The sequence below is a fragment of the Schistocerca nitens genome, chromosome 1 (assembly GCF_023898315.1).
Source record: "Schistocerca nitens isolate TAMUIC-IGC-003100 chromosome 1, iqSchNite1.1, whole genome shotgun sequence".
NCBI lineage: Eukaryota > Metazoa > Arthropoda > Insecta > Orthoptera > Acrididae > Schistocerca > Schistocerca nitens.
The window spans coordinates 429,892,606-429,911,270 of record NC_064614.1 but is presented as its reverse complement, the minus strand read 5'-3'; the positions used below and the strand labels follow the sequence as shown (position 1 = coordinate 429,911,270).

Sequence of the window (18,665 nt, the reverse complement as noted above, 5' to 3'; positions counted from 1 at the left end):
CCTCTATCTGTAGCTCTATCTCTGTTTTTCACCTATTGTGCAGTAGTCTTTATAGTGACTCAATACCATGCAGGGAGCCTCTCATTGTGAACAGTTCTACTGGGTATGTATCTGTCTAGTGTATGGTCAACTATTGTTTTAATCTTGAGCCATAGTTCCTCATCATCCTCGTATCCTGAGCTCAAAGTGTGAAGATCCTCATTCTACATCTACATTCATACTCCGCAAGCCACCCAACGGTGTGTGGCGGAGGTTTGACAGTACTGCTTTTTCTCCATTTCAGTGAACAAGTAATCATTCTACTTGTTTTAGTTGCCCTTTGTACTTTGGCAATAATTGTTGTTGCAACTTCCTCTCAGCGACCCTATTTTGGACATCCTCAAAGAGGTCAATGTTGTTTGTTCTCATGAGATCCAATATACTCATTTCTCCATCATGTGTGAGGTTCCTAACCTCTTGTCATACTTAGTTTTCAGAGGAGGCATTTACTAATGTTTCACAGGATGTCTTTCATTAGGCCCACCACAAACAAAACTGTAATTATCCCAATTAATTATTTCATGGTTAATGTGTCTTCTGATTATTGCAGTGTGATTGGGTTCTCAGGGTACTAGCAAAATGAAGTTTCTATCAAAGTTTATCCTCATCCCTGATATTGAGTATTGGCCAAACAATCTCACATGCAGCTTCATGCTAAATTGGAGCTACATTTGAGTTTCTTGTCTACTGTGATAAATACAGCACCTTCAATTCCCATTAGCCTAGCCTTTTGATATAAGCTTAAGTTTCTCCCAAAAATCTTTTGCTATCAACTTCAAGTTTTAACCATCTTTCTGTGTCTGATACTATGTGAGCCCCTCAACTTTTTAGGAAACTCTGGTGCTTGTTATCTGGACTGAATTGAGAGTCATTAAAAAAAAAAAACTGCCATAGTGTGCACCACCACAAATGTAGCACACACCTGACCCATTTAGGGGGACCCTACAGATCTAAACCCAGTGGCACAAGTCTAGGAAGTAAAAGCCTAGCTTATCACAGAACATTCCGTCTCTGGTTTGAGCCTTTCACTCAACTCAGAACCAGAAGACCACAATCTGCTCTGGAGACAATGCTGCAGATTGTGAGCTTTGTTGAAATTCTGTGAGCGAGACTACAATTCTTGACTTTCTCTGCCAGTCACTGGAATGATCCAAATATGACTCTGGTGCCCAGATCACAGACATCGTCTGAATGTGTGCCACAATCTGCAGTTGGTTAACCCTATTTTCTCAATGGATACTGAAATAGCCTCTTCATCAATTAAATTCAATATCTCTTGTGTTATCAAAGGATTTTTACTAGCTCTCATCTTTTTACCTACTTTGTCCTCTGCTGCCTTCACTATTTCATTTGTCAAAGCTACCCATTCTTCCTCTACTGTATTCCTTTTCCCTGTTCTTGTCAACCATTTTGCAATGATCCCTCTGAAACACTCTACAACCTCTGGTATTTCAGTTTATCCAGGTTCCTTCTCCTTAAATTCTTATCTTTTTGCAGTTTCTTCAGTTGTAATCTACAGTTCATAAGCAATAAATTGTGGTCAGAGTTCACATTTGCCCCTGGAAATATGTTACAATTTAAAAAACCTGGTTCTTAAATCTCTGTCCTACCATCATATAATCAATCTGAAATTTTCCAGTGTCTCCAGGTCACTTCCACTTTCACAACCTTCCTTCATGATTCTTACACCAAGTGTTAGGTATGATTAAGTTATGCTCTGGGCAAAAGTCTACCAGGTGGCTTCCTCTTTCATTTCTTATCTCCAGTCCATATTTACCTACTATTTCTTCTTCTCTTCCTTTTCTTACAATCAAATTCCTGTCCCCCATAACTACTAAATTTTTGTCTCCCTTAAATATCTGAATAATTTCTTTTATCTCATCATATATTTCTTCAGTCTCTTCATCATCTGTGGAGCTGGTTGGCATATGAACTTCTACTACTGTGATAGGTGTGGGTTTCATGTCTGTCTTGGCTACAATAATGCATTCGCTATGCTGCTTGTGGTAGCTTACCTGTATTCCTATTTTTTTTATTCATTAGTAAACCTACTCATGCATTACCCTTATTTGATTTTTTATTTATAACCCTGTATTCACCTGACCAGAAGTCCAGTTTCTCCTGCCAGTGAACTTCACTAATTCCCATTATATCTAACTTTCACCTATCCATTTCCCTTTTTAAATTTTCTGACCTACTTGCCCAATTAAAGGATCTGACATTTCACACTCTGATCCATAGGGTGCCCATTTTGTTTTTCCCAACAACAACATCGTCCTGAGTAGTCCCCACCCAGAGACCCAAATGGGGGTCTATTTTACCTCTGGAATATTTTGCCCAAGAAGATGCCATCATCATTTAACTATACAGTAACGCTGCATGCCCCCAGGAAAAATTGTGGCTGCAGCTTCCCCTTGCTTTCAACCATTCGCAGTTCCAACACGGCAATGCTGTTTTGGTTGATGTTACAAAGGCCAGTTCAACCAATCATCCAGACTGTTGCCCCTACAATTCTCATATTGCTAAAAAGATGACTCAAACAGATTTTGGCGCCAGTGGCATTGAGAAGCAGCTGAAATCACTAAAATTGAAAAGAGCTCCATGACCAAATAGAATCCCTCTCAGGTTCTATACTGAATTTGCAGCTGGCTTAGCCCCTCATTTAACTGTTCTCTATCACTGAGCCCTTGAACATAAAACCGGGAGAGGAAAAAAGCACAGATCACATCCATCTACAAGAAGGATAGCAAAAGTGATTCACAAAACTATCATCCAATATTCTTGTCATCAATTTTTTGCAGAATCTTAGAACATACCCATATTCTAAGCTCTAATATACTGAGGTATCTCGAACAGAATGACATCCTCAATACCAACTAGCTTGGATTCTGAAAACATTGATCAAGTGAAATTCAACTCACACTTTTCTCACAATATTTTGAAATCCTTGGATCAAGATGGACAGTTAGATGTAGCATTTCTTGATTGCAAAAAAGCATTTGACTCATTATCACAGCCACACTTATTATCAAAAAGTATGGTCGTATGGGGCATCAAACGAAATTTGTGACTGGGCTGAGGAACTTTTGTCAGGAGTGATAGAGCAAGTTATGTTGAATTATTGAACAGTGTGTCTCCTCTTGCCCCCACTTGCAGACCCTATGGTTCTGTGACTAATGTCACTGTGATCAAAACATATTACATGAACAGTAGAATGCTATCATTACATTTATTTAACATTAATTGACTTGACTAAAGAGGTAGACACTAGTACCTGTTTCATTAGTGTTTTTCAACAGGGACCCAACTGTCATCACAGCATCCCATTTTGTTCAGGGTTGTTTATAGTATACTAACTTTCACAACCATAATGCAAATTCACTCACTCAGTAAACGTTCTTTAAATTACTACTGTTCACCACAGTTAATATTACTTATTTTGTACAATGGTCTACTTGTTCTATATTCAATTCCTACTGTATACAGTTGTATTTAAATGTGGTTTCACTTGCTGTCCTACTTGATATGAATAGAATCACCGAATTTACTGCTTTCGTATTTGATGAAACGTTAACATATAGTAAATGTATCTGCACAACATTAATAAGGTGCAAACTGTTCAGTTGGATATATCAAAGCAAATAAACTATTACGTGTCGTACTGCGCAACGGAAACATTCTATGAATGAAGACGGCAAACGAAATCAATTAAAGTACTACCAAATGAAACTTAACACAAAGTGATTTCACGATTCTTTTTAAGTCATATGTGTTTTAAACTGTCGGCATATTAAAGAAAGTCGCCGGTAAGTTACGCCTATTTCAGGGTTAATTACTCTGTCGTATTAAAAACTTTCTCGAAAGTCCAGCATGTTGCGTTATAATGAAGTACTGCATGAATATTCATGTATCCAATTTCTTTAATTTTGTCTTGTCTCTCAGGTTTTTCAGTGAAACACTCGTGACAGAGGTATTTTTCTCATTGATTAATCGCTTATTCTGTACTTTCAGTTCTACGAAATAAATAACTTTCTATACGAAGGATGACTGGGAAATCTCTTCTGGTACTGTATTCCAGTCTGAAGGCTAATAAAATAAAATTGAGTAATTTCTGCAAGTTAATCAGGTACTAAACCAGATATATCAGTTATTAAGAATAAGCAATCCCACTGTGATTTATATGTATCAGTTGTGCAATATACACATTTCATAGAACTAATGACATGAGGTAACCAGTTTCCTGTTTCCGTAAAAAACTGATGATCAAGCTGACAGTTCTTTTTCCATGTCAAGGTGAGCCTCTCGGATTAGGCAACGCAGGAGTATCTTTGAATGAATCCGCAAAGCGTTTCGTAGCCTTTTGTCATTCGTGATCTGGAGTGTTTGGGATTTACACACATATTGAGTTTTCTGGAGGGCATAGATCGCTGTGGTATCGAATTAACGTCATGGCACCAAGTAAGTATACAAGGATTAAATAACGATATATTTATCGTATTTTTCACTCACCGTAGCAGTTTGTGGGTTCCGGCAAGTCGCTATCAGGTTTTTTAAAGAATTTCTTTGCACTAATTTATTGACGAGACCCAAACCTAAACCTCTATTGCAGCCAGTTATCAGAATAGATTTCATGACGCATGTAATGTGTGTGTTGTCTACGTTAGTAACAAAATATTTCTCTGTTTCGCGGACGAGAAACGTGACTAGCTCGTAGCTGACGCAGAATGGCGGTTGCGGGGATTAGCACTCGGCTGCTGTCTTTGCGTGCATCTCAGCTGAAATGTGTTACAGTAACAAAAAATAGAGTCAGTTTTCAGGGTCTTGTATGGTATTCGTTGAGATCAATTACCAGCACTGCCAGTAAGTTTTTGATGCGTTGAAATCTGTGATTATATGAGCTCTAAACGCAGTGCGTTACTATACTTTTTTACAGCGGCGGTAACACCTAGTAATTTCGAATATGATCTGGTGGTCATCGGAGGCGGATCAGGTGGCTTAGCATGTGCGAAGGAAGCTGTCCAGTATGGAACAAAAGTGGCTGTTTTGGACTACGTCACACCATCTCCCAGAGGATCAAAGTGGGGTCTCGGAGGGACCTGTGTAAATGTTGGATGTATACCAAAGAAATTGATGCATCAAGCGGCCTTACTTGGTGAAGCAGTACATGTAAGCAATAGCAGCATTTTTAAAATTTTTTTTTTATTTTTTAATTTGACAATATCAGTGTAGGGACATAACATTATCAGCTAGTTAAGCAAAGAGTAATTAAATTTAAAATATATTCTATTATGAAATATGTTCGTTTCAAATGAGGTGCTACCTGTTTGTTAAAACTACACCAGTTTTGCACATCAGACCACTTCCTTGCTTTCTTTACACACTGTTGTATGATGATTGCATTCTTTAACGTAAAAATGTGAACAGATGATGGTACAGGCACGTTACATACATTTGCAACTAACTTAAGGTATTTTGTCAGTAGCAGAAGTTGCCCCACTAAGTGTGCCTGTCTGATTAGTTTTAAAGGGAACAGAGTTGAAAGTTTTATTGGCAAAAATGACATATTGCTGAACATGTGAGTGAGCGAGCGATAGTGAAGCAATACTTGTTTACACATAGCTTCACATGTTTAATAATTTCTGAATTTCCTACTTATGAAATAATAAATTACTAAGTGAAACAATTTGAGGATCATATAGCTTCAGTTGCGAATCACACGTGGTGATAGTACATCCAGAAATAACGGTTTTTGTCCTTATGATATGGCTTTCCTCAGATAAAATGTATGAAGAGACTTATATCTGAGTAAGTTATGTTGTGAAGTGGTAATTATCGCAGCAGGTATCATTTGTGTTTATGCCATTGCAGACAAGAAAGGTGTTTGAAGGAACAATGAGTGGGTCACATAAAAGTGCTGCATCCACATGCGTGTAATGCAACATTACTCTGCCTTTCTGCACATATGAAATAGTTGGATTTATTATAGGTCATTTGAAGTAAGGTTTAAAAAAAGTGTTTTCAAACTCTTCCAGATAGGAAATGAAGTTTCAGAATTATAATAAATGACAATAGCAACAGAATGTTGTTATCCAAATATGCTGACATTGAAGTCAGGGGCTTATTGCTGAACAGATAGATCAACTTCTAATCACATGTTCTTGGAGACAATGAAATAGTGACACAGCTACAATTATTGACAAATGTATGAACAACAATCTTATAGTAAATTAGACTCCATTGGTAAGAGGGAAGTGCTGTAGGTGTATGGCTAAAGAAAAGTCTTTAGAGCTAAAGTTGACTTGCCATGGCTGCTTCGTGCATCCACAACAACAAACCATGTAACAAAATTTCAAACAACTCTGTGGCAACCTCTGTTTTGCTGCAGCTATATAGAAGGCTCCTGTTTGCCATCACTTAAACTAAGATATTACCACCAGTGTTTTGTGCTCCACAATTAATAGGTGGCAACAGCACTTATAGTGTTAAAGGCTCTTCTTTTGTTTTACTAGTATATTATATTATACTGAAAAGCTTTTCTTTCTAAGTAACACAACACTGTAATGTGTACTAAGAATGAAGGATTGTTTCCTCAGTGCAGATGTTGCTACATTTTAATCACAGCAACCTCTTAAGAATGGCGTACCAGACTTGAACAATGTCAAGTCCAGGTTGGAATATCAACAGCTATGAAAAGGATAGATTGCTATTCACTGTAAAGATGAAACATTGAGTTGCAAGACAGGCACAACAAAAAGACTTACACATTGAGCTTTCGGCCAAAGCCTTCTTCAGAAAAGAAGGGAAAACACACACATTCACACAAGCAAGCCACCTAACAGACACGACTGCACTCTCTAGCCAGACTGCAACTATTCAACTACTGCACTGAATGAAACCAGCAATCTGGATGATGGGGGGGGGGGGGGGGGATGTGGGCGATGTCAGGCAGAACCTGTAAGGACAAGAAGCTGGCAGTACAAGAGTGCCAGGTGCTTTGGGTGGCTGAAGGGGTGGGAGAGGAACAGGGGGGGGGGTTATGAATTGGAAGAAGATAATAGGACGGAGGGGTTGGAAATTGTTGGGTAGAGGATGTGGGGGCAGTAGATAATTGTATGCCGAGACTGGGATAATTTCAGTAATGGAGAATATGTTCTAATGATAACTCCCATCTGCACAGTTCAGAAAATTTTTGGTGTAGGGGAGGATGCAGATTGGTTGTGAAGCAGCCATTGAAATCAAGAATGTTATGTGCAGCTGACTGTTGTGCCACAGGGAGGTCCACTATGTCCTTGTCCACAGTTTGGCAGTGGCCATTCATCCTAGAGGACAGCTGTTTGGTGGTTGTACCAATTTAAAACCAACTGTCCACCAGGACGAATGGCCATTGCCAAACTGTGGCTGAGAGTAAAGTAGGCCACCCTGTGGCACAACATTCAGCTGAACATAATATGCTTGATTTCAATGGCTGCTTCAAAACCCATGCCATCTGAATCCTCCCGTAGAAACACGGCAGCGTCCGATCCCACCCGTCTGCTTTGACCCATGACGTCACAAATATGGTGGAAACGACCATAAACCACGATTCCAATAGGTCGCACATAAAGTCGATACGTACACGTTATAAGGACGAAAATATATCGAAACACTAACACACATACTTTCCACAAAAAGCCTAATGACACTAACGGGACAAGGGCGGATAATGGGGTGTTTTTTGGGTGGGGGCAAACTTAATATAAACAAATTTAGACACCCACCCCCATACAAAACCACACAAAACGACGAAAAAACCGACTTCACAAAACTCCCCAAATACCACTAAACACAATATCATCTTGAATCGGACACTTCCCTTGACCTATATAGCTCAACAGCAGCTCCCGATCCCATAAATTAGGATCCAACACTTCCCTTGGCCTATATAGCTCAAAAACATCTCCCGATACCATATCAACATACACAGCCACACATTGGTATCAAACACTTCACTTGACCTGCGCACTGTTAATTTTATCCGTCATATCAATTCCTGAACTAAAACAACAATCGATTAATTTTACTAAAATTACCACACGATGTACAGCGAACAACACTAACTTAACCTTCACACAAAATCGTTAACTCACTGAAACGAATTCCACTACAAACACAGCCGACACTCGAACAATTCTGGATAATGAGCAAAAGCAAACTGAGCCCATTACACCACACAAACGAAAATCCTGAACATACCACCAGAAACCACAACATGACGTCATCTACAGACACGCCACACTCGCAAACCAAACTCCGAGCCGTCATGACTTCACAGGTCAAAGCCGACGCATGGGATCGGACGCTTCTGTCGACCCCCTCCCGTGCACCACAGCTTTTCCGAACTGGGCTGATAGGAGTCATCCTTACAACACACTCTCTGCTCCAGAAATCATCCCAGTCCAAGCCTACAATAACTTACTGTTCCACATCCTCCAGTCAACACCTGCCAATGCACCTATCAGTCTTTTTCCTCCTCCGCTCCTCTCCTTTTCAACTCCTTGTTCCCCTCCTCACCCCCCTTCATGGTCTTAAACACACCTGATGGCTTTGTTCTGCTGCCTTCTAGTCCCTGAATACTCTTATCAGACAGTTCTCTTCTCTCCTCCTACCTGTATCTTGCTAGCCCTGCCACTTCCCTGCCCCCACTCCAGAGCTTTTGTTCAATGCAACAGTTGCAGTCCAACCGAAGTGCTCATGTGTGTGAAGGGTGCCTGTTTTTTTTGTGTGTGTGTGTGTGTGTGTGTGTGTGTGTGTGTGTGTGTGTGTGTGTGTGTTTTCGTTTTCCCCTGAAGGCTTTGACCAAAAGCTCGATGTGTAACGATTTTTCTGTTGTGTTTGTATGTAACTCAGTGTGTCACCGTTACGGTGAGTAGCAGTCTATCCTCCTTGTTGATATTACCAGACTGGTCAAGGATAGTATAGTATACTATGTTAAATTTTTGGAACTAACTTTTTCACTTTTGTTAACGAATCTGAAATGGGCTTTTTGATCCTTCAGAAACCAGATGTCAGGTTTGACCAGTGACAGAAAGTTATGATATCATGTGATGTGGAACAGGACACTATCGGTGTTAATTTTGCTTCTGTATGTTGGGGATGTAAGTTCTGGTTGTAGTCTCTTTGAGACCTGGCAAAGCTAACAAATATAAATAGATGACACCTCTTATAGTACATATTTTATGTATATCAAATTTTAATGAGTAGTTTTTCCATATTTTTATAACACCATGGGTCAAAACAAATGGGTGGTATTGGCATGTTCAATATCCTACGGAATGTTTTCACATTGATCCATCTGACGCCCTACTGCAAAAGTTGTGATAGAAGTATTTTGCCACATTTAGGTGTGTAGGTGCTGAATATAACTGAGTCATAATTTGCAAATGTAGTATATATTTAAGTATTTTACTAATACCTCAATAAATAAAATATTTCAAAACTTTGTAAACCTTTGTAGAATTTGATGCAGATGCTTTCACTGTCTGTGACAAAACACAAAATAATTATTTCATTTATATTTTTGTAGGATGCTAAGTTTTATGGATGGGAAGTTCCTGAATTAAAAGATGTAAAACATAACTGGGAAGTTCTTAGAAATGCTGTTCAAGACCACATAAAATCAGTCAACTGGGTAACACGAGTGCAGTTGAGAGAAAAGTGAGTTGACTTAATTGCTTTTTACATTACTGCTTTTATAAGGAGTGTAATGTCTATGCATACTGAACTAAAACTTATCCTTCTGTTTAAAATAATGCTGCTTCATTGAGGGTGAATGTTTGTTTTTGCATTCAGATTTAGTTGTTGGAAGGGTGTTATTCCATAGTTTGCATTAGTCTCATAATGGTAGCCTCCTCTGCAATTACAGGGAGAGAAGAGACTGTTTTGAAGGATCACGTGAGCGTTGGAAAGATCCAGACAGAAGAAAAGATCATTTATTGAGGTCTGTCAGTGGTGATTAACATTTTAATCATAACCTTTGACATTCACTAATCTGATGTGCATTTCCTTTAGAGGTGTGATTTTTTTTTTTTTCTTTAAATGGTCAGATTTTTGGAAGTATATCATTTGACTTAATTAAGTTTGGTTTTAAAGTCATGAGATCATCACCCTTTGTTCAGAACAGATCGTAATAGCTAGGAAGATATAGAATTTAATGTTGCTACAAAAACTGCAGATTGCAAAGGGTGGCGTTTTTAAGAAATTTCAAAAGAAAACTATTTTTGTCCCCTGTTGCAGTGGTTGTGAAAACAGCATTTCACCAAATCTAATTTGTGTTTAGATTGTTACCTATTTGCATAATAAGTGATATATGGTGTTAAGTGCGGGTACACTGGCTGCATTTGGGACACTTGTTGTTGTACAGCTTTACATGCCAGACAGAGCTTGTAATCTATAATGTAGGAAAAGATAGATTGCTACTTACCGTAAAGAAGACACATCAAATTGCAGACAGGCAAGATTAAAAGACACTCACTTATAGCATTCTGACCCAAGCTGCTGGAGTTGGTGGTTTTTGTGTGTGTGTGTGTGTGTGTGTGTGTGTGTGTGTGAGAGAGAGAGAGAGAGAGAGTGAGAGAGAGTGAGAGAGAGAGAGAGAGAGAGAGAGAGAGAGATTATAACTTGACAGATCAGAAGACAGCTTAGAGCTGAATTCTGTGTGGAAGAGGAGAAAAGGCTGCCTTGGAACCTTTTGTTAGAGTGTGTGTGAAGTGAAGGAGTGAAGTATTATTTTTCTATTGTTTGGCCATAGTCCTTTGTCCATAATGTCATTGGAATGTCTTTACACAGCTCTCCCTTTGGAAAGGGCGTCAGTCTCCTGCAATGAGTCAAAATTAGTAATACATACACACTGACACATTAGAGGCATGGATGGTTCTGTAACATCTTGGGCCATTTTTACTCTGTTTTATTTCATTCCATGACTTTATTGTTAAATTGTATTACTTTCTTTTAATTCATTGATTATAAAAAATTTTAATCTTCCTGTAATTAATTTTCATACCTACTTTCAAACTTGCTATGTTAAGTTCTTTTATTTGTTTTAGGGTATCTGCAATAAAAGCAAAATAAAGGTGGTTCATGTGCATTTCTTTAACCTACATTCTTTCTTTATTTTCCCAGTTGGATGATTTGGGAACTTCCTCTGACAACTGACACTAGTTTTTGTGATATGGAATCTCCTTGCCAGTTGTCAGTTCTCAATTTCTCACTATCCAGGTGGAGTCTAATGGAAGCCAGAACATCATTGTATTACCATTAGTTAAATCTATGCCTTTTTCCTAGAGATTTTTAATACAGACTTCATTTAAATTGAAACATTTCAAAATCTGTGAATCCCATACAATGTGATAATTCATTCATTCATTGCATTGTTCTCCCCCCTGCGGGTCCGGGGGTTAGAATAGGCCCGAGGTATTCCTGCCTGTCGTAAGAGGCGACTAAAAGGAGTCCCTCCCCCTCAAGGGGGTAGTTAGCGCCTGTGTCCGGAGACGGACGGTTCCACGACCTATATTTGCGGTCATTTTGGTTTTTCACTTCTTCTGGTTTCTTCCTTCCTTTGGTTGGTTCCTTTCTTTGTTCTTCTCCATCTCACTGTCTTACTTACTCTTTCCCTTGCCTTCTTTCCCTTGCCTTCTTTCCCTTGCCTTCTTTCCCTTGCCTTCTTTCCCTTGCCTTCTTTCCCTTGCCTTCTTCTCCTTGTCTTCTCTGGTCTCCGCCTCGGCGCTTGAGACAGTCTGTCCTTTCTCTCCCTTCTTTTTCCTCTTCTTCCTTCCTCCCTCCCTGTGCGTGCCTGAAGGCCGACCCACGCGTTCGCACGCGTAGCCGGTGACAGGGTAACGCGTAATTCCCCGCCCTGGGTAGACAAGTAAGGCACGCACGTACCCCCTGGTAAAGGCCAGGCCCAGGGAGGGGTGATTGCCTGAGCTGACACCTTCCGACCATGCCGATTGGTCGCTCTGTTTGTTTCTCGGGAGGTGTGACCTGAGGTGTAAACATTCACCTAAGGTGGGAGTGTCCTCTGAGAGGGTCCCCACAAGGAAGGAGCGCGCCATCGGAGACTCTGGCAATCATGGGGATTCTCCGCAATGGATTTCTCTCCTTCTCTCTCGACTTCTGCCCAAAAACGGAAACTTGACCAGCCACCAGTGACAAAAGTACTACCGCCTGCCCCACAGTTCCTCGTAGTTTCTCGATCTGAGGACGGAAAGGATTTTTCCTCTGTCAACCCTTTCGTTATCCAGAAGGGCATAGATGCCATCGCCAGATCTGTCAAGTCCTGTACCAGGTTGCGTAACGGTACCTTGTTACTAGAAACTGAGAGCTCCTTTCAGGCACAAAAACTGCTTCGGGCCACACTCCTGTACATGTTCCCTGTCCGGGTGGAGGTTCACCGCACTTTGAATTTGTCTCGTGGTGTGGTATATACTAGATCACTCGACGGATTGACTGACGAGGAGATTCAGTCTTTCCTTGCTGAGCAGGGTGTGACGGCTGTCCATAGGGTCATGAAAAAGGTCAACAATGACCTTGTACCGACCCGGACACTTTTCTTGACCTTTGATAGTGTTCAGCTGCCGTCGCGCATCAAAGCGGGCTACGAGGTTATTTCTGTTCGCCCCTATGTCCCGACACCTACGCGCTGCTACCAGTGTCAGTGTTTTAATCACACTTGCCAGTCTTGTTCCAATGCGGCTAAATGTGTCACTTGCGGCAGGGATGCCCATGAGGGTGACTGTCCACCTCCGTCTCCTTGTTGTGTGAACTGTCAGGGTGACCATGCATCGTCCTCCTGCGACTGTCCCATCTACAAGGAAGAATGCTCTATACAGGAAATTCGGGTCAAAGAGAAAGTGTCCACCTCGGCTGCTCGCAAGCTATTTGCTAGTAGGAAGCCCACGCTGCTCCCAGCGGGGAAATACAGTACTGTCCTCGCCTCTCCTCGGACTACCAGGGAGGTGGCGACGCAGACATGTGATCTGACCTTCAGCACTACGGTCGTCCGTTCGGCCAGTGCTAAGATCGCCTGGTCGACGTCTCCTCTTCCTCTCGTCACCCCTCAGACACAAGCACCTTCATCAGCTTCTGCCAAGACGAAGACCCAGAAGTCAGATGCACGGGCCTTCAAGAAGGAACCGTCCCATGCAGACTTCCTACGTACCTCGAACTCCCAGCCATCGACCAGTACTTCCACTAAAAGACCTTCCAAGAAGGCTCATAGGAAGCACAGTTCTCCTTCTCCGCCACGGCGCATTTCTTCTCCTGCGCCACCCAGCGGTTGCCGCCCCAGGCCGTCATCCGTTTTGCCTGGCCGCACCGCTGGTAGCCGAACATCTGGCCGTTCACCGGCGGAGGAAGCTCCCCCTCCCAGCCATCTTAACAAGATGGCCGATTAACCTATAGAACCAATGGACGATGACTGTCTGCCTACTGATAGCGGCGGCAGTGCTCGCTCGAAGCCAGGCCCTCAGCGGCCTTCGATGTGACCCCTTCTTGCATCTTCTTTTTCTTCTCACGATGGCACTTATTCACTGGAATATTCGCAGCATTCGCTCCAACCGAGAGGACTTGAAGTTGCTGCTCCGCTTGCACCGTCCGCTCATCGTAGCCCTCCAGAAAACGAAGCTATGCCCATGTGATCAAATTGCCTTGGCACACTACACATCTGTGCGTTTTGACCTACCCCCTGTGGCAGGTATTCCGGCTCATGGAGGGGTTATGTTGCTGGTCCGGGATGATATTTACTATGATCCCATCACATTGCACACCGGCCTGCAGGCAGTTGCTGCTCGAATTACTCTCCCCACTTTTACATTTTCCATTTGTACCGTTTACACTCCATCGTCATCTGCTGTTACCAGGGCAGACATGATGCAAATTATTGCTCAGCTCCCTGCACCATTTTTGTTAACTGGAGACTTCAATGCCCACCATCCCCTTTGGGGCTCTCCAGCATCCTGCCCGAGGGGCTCCCTGTTAGCAGACCTTTTCAACCAGCTCAATCTTGTCTGCCTCAACACTGGCGCCCCTACTTTTCTTTCGGACACATCTCACACCTATTCCCATTTAGACCTCTCTATATGTACTACCCAACTTGCACGCTGGTTTGAGTGGTATGCACTTTCTGATACATATTCGAGCGACCACTTCCCGTGTGTTATCCATCTCCTGCATCATACCACCTCTCTGTGCTCAACTAGTTGGAACATCTCCAAAGCAGACTGGGGGCTCTTCTCTTCCAGGGCGACCTTTCAGGATCAAACCTTCACAAGCTGCGATAGCCAGGTCGCACACCTCACGGAAGTCATTCTCACTGCTGCTGAATATTCCATCCCTCACACTATTTCTTCTCCACGTCGCGTACCGGTCCCCTGGTGGACCGCAGCATGTAGAGACGCTTTACGTGCTCGGCGACGTGCTTTACGCACCTTTAAACGCCACCCTACAGTGGCGAATTTTATCAATTATAAACGATTATGTGCGCAGTGTCGTCGTATTATTAAAGAAAGCAAGAAAGCCAGCTGGGCTGCTTTCACAAGCACCTTCAACAGTTTTACTCCTACTTCTGTTGTCTGGGGTAGCCTGCGCCGGCTATCTGGCACTAAGGTCCACTCACCAGTTTCTGGCTTGACGGTCGCGAATGACGTCCTTGTGGCCCCTGAGGATGTCTCCAATACCTTCGGCCGCTTTTTCGCAGAGGTTTCGAGCTCCGCTCATTACCACCCTGCCTTCCTCCCCCGAAATCAGGCAGAGGAGGCTAGGCCACCTAACTTCCACTCCTCGAATCGTAAAAGTTATAATGCCCCATTCACCATGCGGGAACTCGAAAATGCACTTGCCCGGTCACGCTCCTCCGCTCCAGGGCCTGATTCTATTCATATTCAGATGCTGAAGAACCTTTCTCCTGCGGGTAAAGGTTTCCTTCTCCATACTTATAATCGCATCTGGATTGAGGGACGTGTTCCCGCATGCTGGTGCGAGTCTATTGTTGTACCGATTCCTAAGCCGGGGAAGGACAAGCACTTGCCTTCCAGTTATCGACCCATCTCGCTTACCAGCTGTGTCCGTAAGGTGATGGAGCGAATGGTTAACTCTCGTTTGGTTTGGCTGCTTGAATCTTGACACCTACTTACCAATGTACAATTGGATTTCGTAGGCGCCGCTCTGCTGTTGACCATCTGGTTACCTTGTCGACCTTCATTATGAATAACTTCTTGCGGAAGCGCCTGACCTCGGCTGTGTTCTTTGATTTGGAGAAGGCTTAAGACACCTGTTGGAGGGCGGGCATTCTCTCCACCATGCATACATGGGGCCTTCACGGTCGCCTCCCTCTTTTTATTCGTTCCTTTTTAGTGGATCGACAGTTCAGGGTACGTGTGGGTTCTGTCCTGTCGGACACCTTTCGCCAGGAGACTGGGGTGCCACAGGGCTCAGTTTTGAGTGTCGCTCTCTTCGCCATAGCGATCAATCCAATAATGGATTGCCTCCCAGCTGATGTATCAGGCTCCCTTTTCATGGACGATTTTACCATCTATTGTAGCGCGCAGTGTACATGTTTCCTGGAGCGCTGTCTTCAGCGTTCTCTTGACCGTCTTTACTCCAGAAGTGTCGCCAATGGCTTCCGTTTTTCTGGCAAGAAGACGGTCTGTATTAACTTCTGGCGCTACAAAGAGTTTCTCCCACCATCCTTACGACTCGGTCCCGTTGCTCTCCCATTCGTGGAGACAACAAAATTTTTAGGTCTTACATTTGACAGGAAACTTAGCCGGTCTCCACATGTGTCATATTTGGCTGCCCATTGTACCCGTTCTCTAAATGTCCTCCGTGTTCTCAGTAGTGGGGAGCGGATCAAACCATCTTACTTCGCCTATATCGGTCGATCGTCCGCTCTAAGCTGGATTATGGGAGCTTCGTCTACTCCTCTGCACGGCCGTCCATCTTACGCCGCCTCAACTCCATACAACATCGGGGTTTACGTCTTGCGATCGGAGCGTTTTATACTAGTCCCGTCGAGAGTCTTCATGCTGAAGCCGGTGAATTGCCACTCACCTACCGGCATGATATACTGCTTTGTCGGTATGCCTGTCGGCTACTGTCAATGCCCGACAACCCGTCTTATCGTTCCTTTTTTGACGACTCTCTCGACCGTCAATACGGGTTGTATGTCTCTGCCCTGCTACCCCCTGGAGTTCGCTTTCGTCGCCTCCTTCAACACCTTGATTTTTCACTCCCTGCAACCTTTTGAGTGGGCGAGAGCCACACGCCACCTTGGCTCCAGGCTCAGGTTCGCGTTCACCTTGACATCAGCTCGCTCCCAAAGGAGGTTACCCCCGGTTCGGTACACCACTACCGTTTTGTCGAACTTTGTTCGAAGTTCATTAATATGGCCTTCATTTATACAGATGGCTCTAAGACCAATGACGGGGTCGGGTGTTCTTTTATTACAAAGTTTCAAATACCGGCTCCATGGCCATTGTTCGGTCTTTACAGCTGAGCTCTTTGCCCTCTACCAGGCTGTTCTTTACATCTTCCGCCACTGACATTCTGCTTATGTCATCTGCTCCGATCCCCTGAGCGCCATCCAGAGCCTCAGTGATCCGTATCTGGTTCACCCTTTCGTGAGCCGGATCCAACGCTCTCTTCAGCAGCTGGTGGACGACGGTTCTGCGGTTAGCTTTATGTGGGTTCCTGGCCATGTCGGTATCTCTGGGAACGAAGCTGCAGATGCCGCGGCCAAGGCTGCGGTCCTCCAGCCTCGGACAGCTTCTTGTTGTGTCCCTTCATCAGATTGTAGCAGGGTCATTTGTTGGTGCATTTTATCGCTGTGGCATGCCGATTGGGCTGCACTTACGGACAACAAGCTTCGGGCCTTGAAACCTCTTCCCGCGGCTTGGACGTCCTCCTCATGCCCTTCTCGGTGGGAGGAGGTCGTTTTGGCCCACTTACGAATTGGACACTGCACTGCCGGTTTAGCCATCGCCATCTGCCGCCGGCTGCGCCGGCGCCGTTCTACCCATGTGGGCAATTGCTGACGGTCCGCCACATTTTAACGTCCTGTCCGGATTTTAATACACTGCGTCTTGATCTTGGCCTGCCATGTACTCTAGATGCCATTTTAGCGGATGACCCAGGAGCAGCTGCTCGCGTTCTTCGTTTTATCAACTTGACAAACGTGTCTAAGGACATTTGATTATGCTGTTTTTTTAATCCGATGCCTGTCAATCTGTCTTTTATCGTGTTTTCCCTTTTAGTTGCTGTTTTAAACTTGTGCCTCGCGGTGCATTCCTAACGTAGTCTGGGCGCTAATGACCATTGAAGTTGTGCGCCCTAAAAAAAAAAAAAAAAAATGCATTGTCCTGTGTAGTTCAGGTCTTCATGCAGTACAAAAGCATCACACATATCAGTGCAGAGTTTCAGCCTCGTACAGCCCAACTGCAATAATACCCTTAGGAAACAAGTGCAGTAGAATGAATACTCCAGCACGGTGCTGTCCCTGACAGGAACATTGGCACAACCCTATCACCTTTCCATTACGCAGGGTGTACCATATTTAGCCTTTCACTGTTACAGACATGCTCTCTGTATTCCATGCTGAGGGCAACCTTTATTATGGCCGTACTGCTGAGACACGGCGTTCCGGCTAATATGAAATATTTATGATTAGATTTCTCTAAAACTGTTAGGTGAAATACACAAAATTTCTTTGCGCATCTTATAGACGGGTATGTTCGCTCTATAAAGAACTGAATTTCTTTCCATTGTCATACTTTCCATGCTGCATCAAGTTAAGTAAAACACTGCACAAAATTTTAGTTTCAAAGCTAAAAGTAATGCATTGGGCAGAGTTTGCATGTGATTGCTTTTTTTAGCTCATACCTTTTAATGAATGACATGTAGATAAGTGATTGAAATTTTATTTAAAATTGAGACCCCGAAAGATATCTCATTTCGTTTTAGAGTTATTGGGTTTTACATCTGACCTATTGTCATGTGACATGCCAATTCACATCCTTCCACATTGTGAATGGTGTGGTCTTAAGTTGTAATGATGGTACACAGAGAGGCACATACGTTCTGTGGTAAATACTCAGAAAAATTTTTATTCATTGAGATGTGGAAGTAACTCATCGGTGGCTGAGGCGCATACAGACATTCATAGTGCTGTAGGAAAACCCAAGTGGTGCACATGTACAGGTCCCCAGCACATGGGAAAGAGCATAGCGAGACATGTATATATGGCCACAGCAGCGAAAGAGTTGATTCTGTAAATGCACACAGTTGAAAGTATATGATACTAGGGGCAAAAAGTCTTGGTAAATGTGAGCTCTAAAACGCATACCATACAACATGTGAGCACTTATTCAATACAATGGGTTTCACAGTAGTGAAAGTGAACCAGTGGTCATAGCTCCAACTAAAACTGCAACTTGTCCATGACCATGACAGCATCAACTGACCTGGATCCACTCACAAGACATCCCTTATGCTAAACCATGTGATTTCTGTGGATGAGAGGGAATGAATCTGGAATTTTTGAACATGAATCCTGGCAGTGCATAGTCTGACAGAAGGTAGATGATACAGAGGCTGCT

The 18,665-nt window shown here is 43.1% G+C and overlaps 2 protein-coding genes across 5 annotated transcripts in view; one reads left to right on the top strand and one right to left on the bottom strand.

Moving 5' to 3' along the window:
* The window catches only part of LOC126250884 (C-factor-like), a 78,385-nt gene extending 73,703 nt beyond the window's left edge, over window positions 1–4,682 (bottom strand). Inside the window, exon 1 of one of the 2 annotated variants that reach the window (XM_049951595.1) lies at window positions 4,549–4,682. In XM_049951595.1, coding sequence (XP_049807552.1) covers window positions 4,549–4,671 — 123 coding nt within the window. In that variant the 5' untranslated portion in view covers window positions 4,672–4,682. Of the gene's footprint in view, window positions 1–3,313; window positions 3,666–4,548 lie in introns of those variants that run through there. The other variant, XM_049951596.1, reaches the window with a different exon arrangement.
* LOC126250848 (thioredoxin reductase 2, mitochondrial) overlaps window positions 4,339–18,665 on the top strand; it is a 73,079-nt gene continuing 58,752 nt past the window's right edge. Inside the window, exons 1-4 of one of the 3 annotated variants that reach the window (XM_049951593.1) lie at window positions 4,339–4,497; window positions 4,973–5,205; window positions 9,602–9,732; window positions 9,941–10,015. In XM_049951593.1, coding sequence (XP_049807550.1) covers window positions 4,488–4,497; window positions 4,973–5,205; window positions 9,602–9,732; window positions 9,941–10,015 — 449 coding nt within the window. In that variant the 5' untranslated portion in view covers window positions 4,339–4,487. Of the gene's footprint in view, window positions 4,498–4,763; window positions 4,900–4,972; window positions 5,206–9,601; window positions 9,733–9,940; window positions 10,016–18,665 lie in introns of those variants that run through there. The other 2 variants (XM_049951591.1, XM_049951592.1) reach the window with 2 other exon arrangements.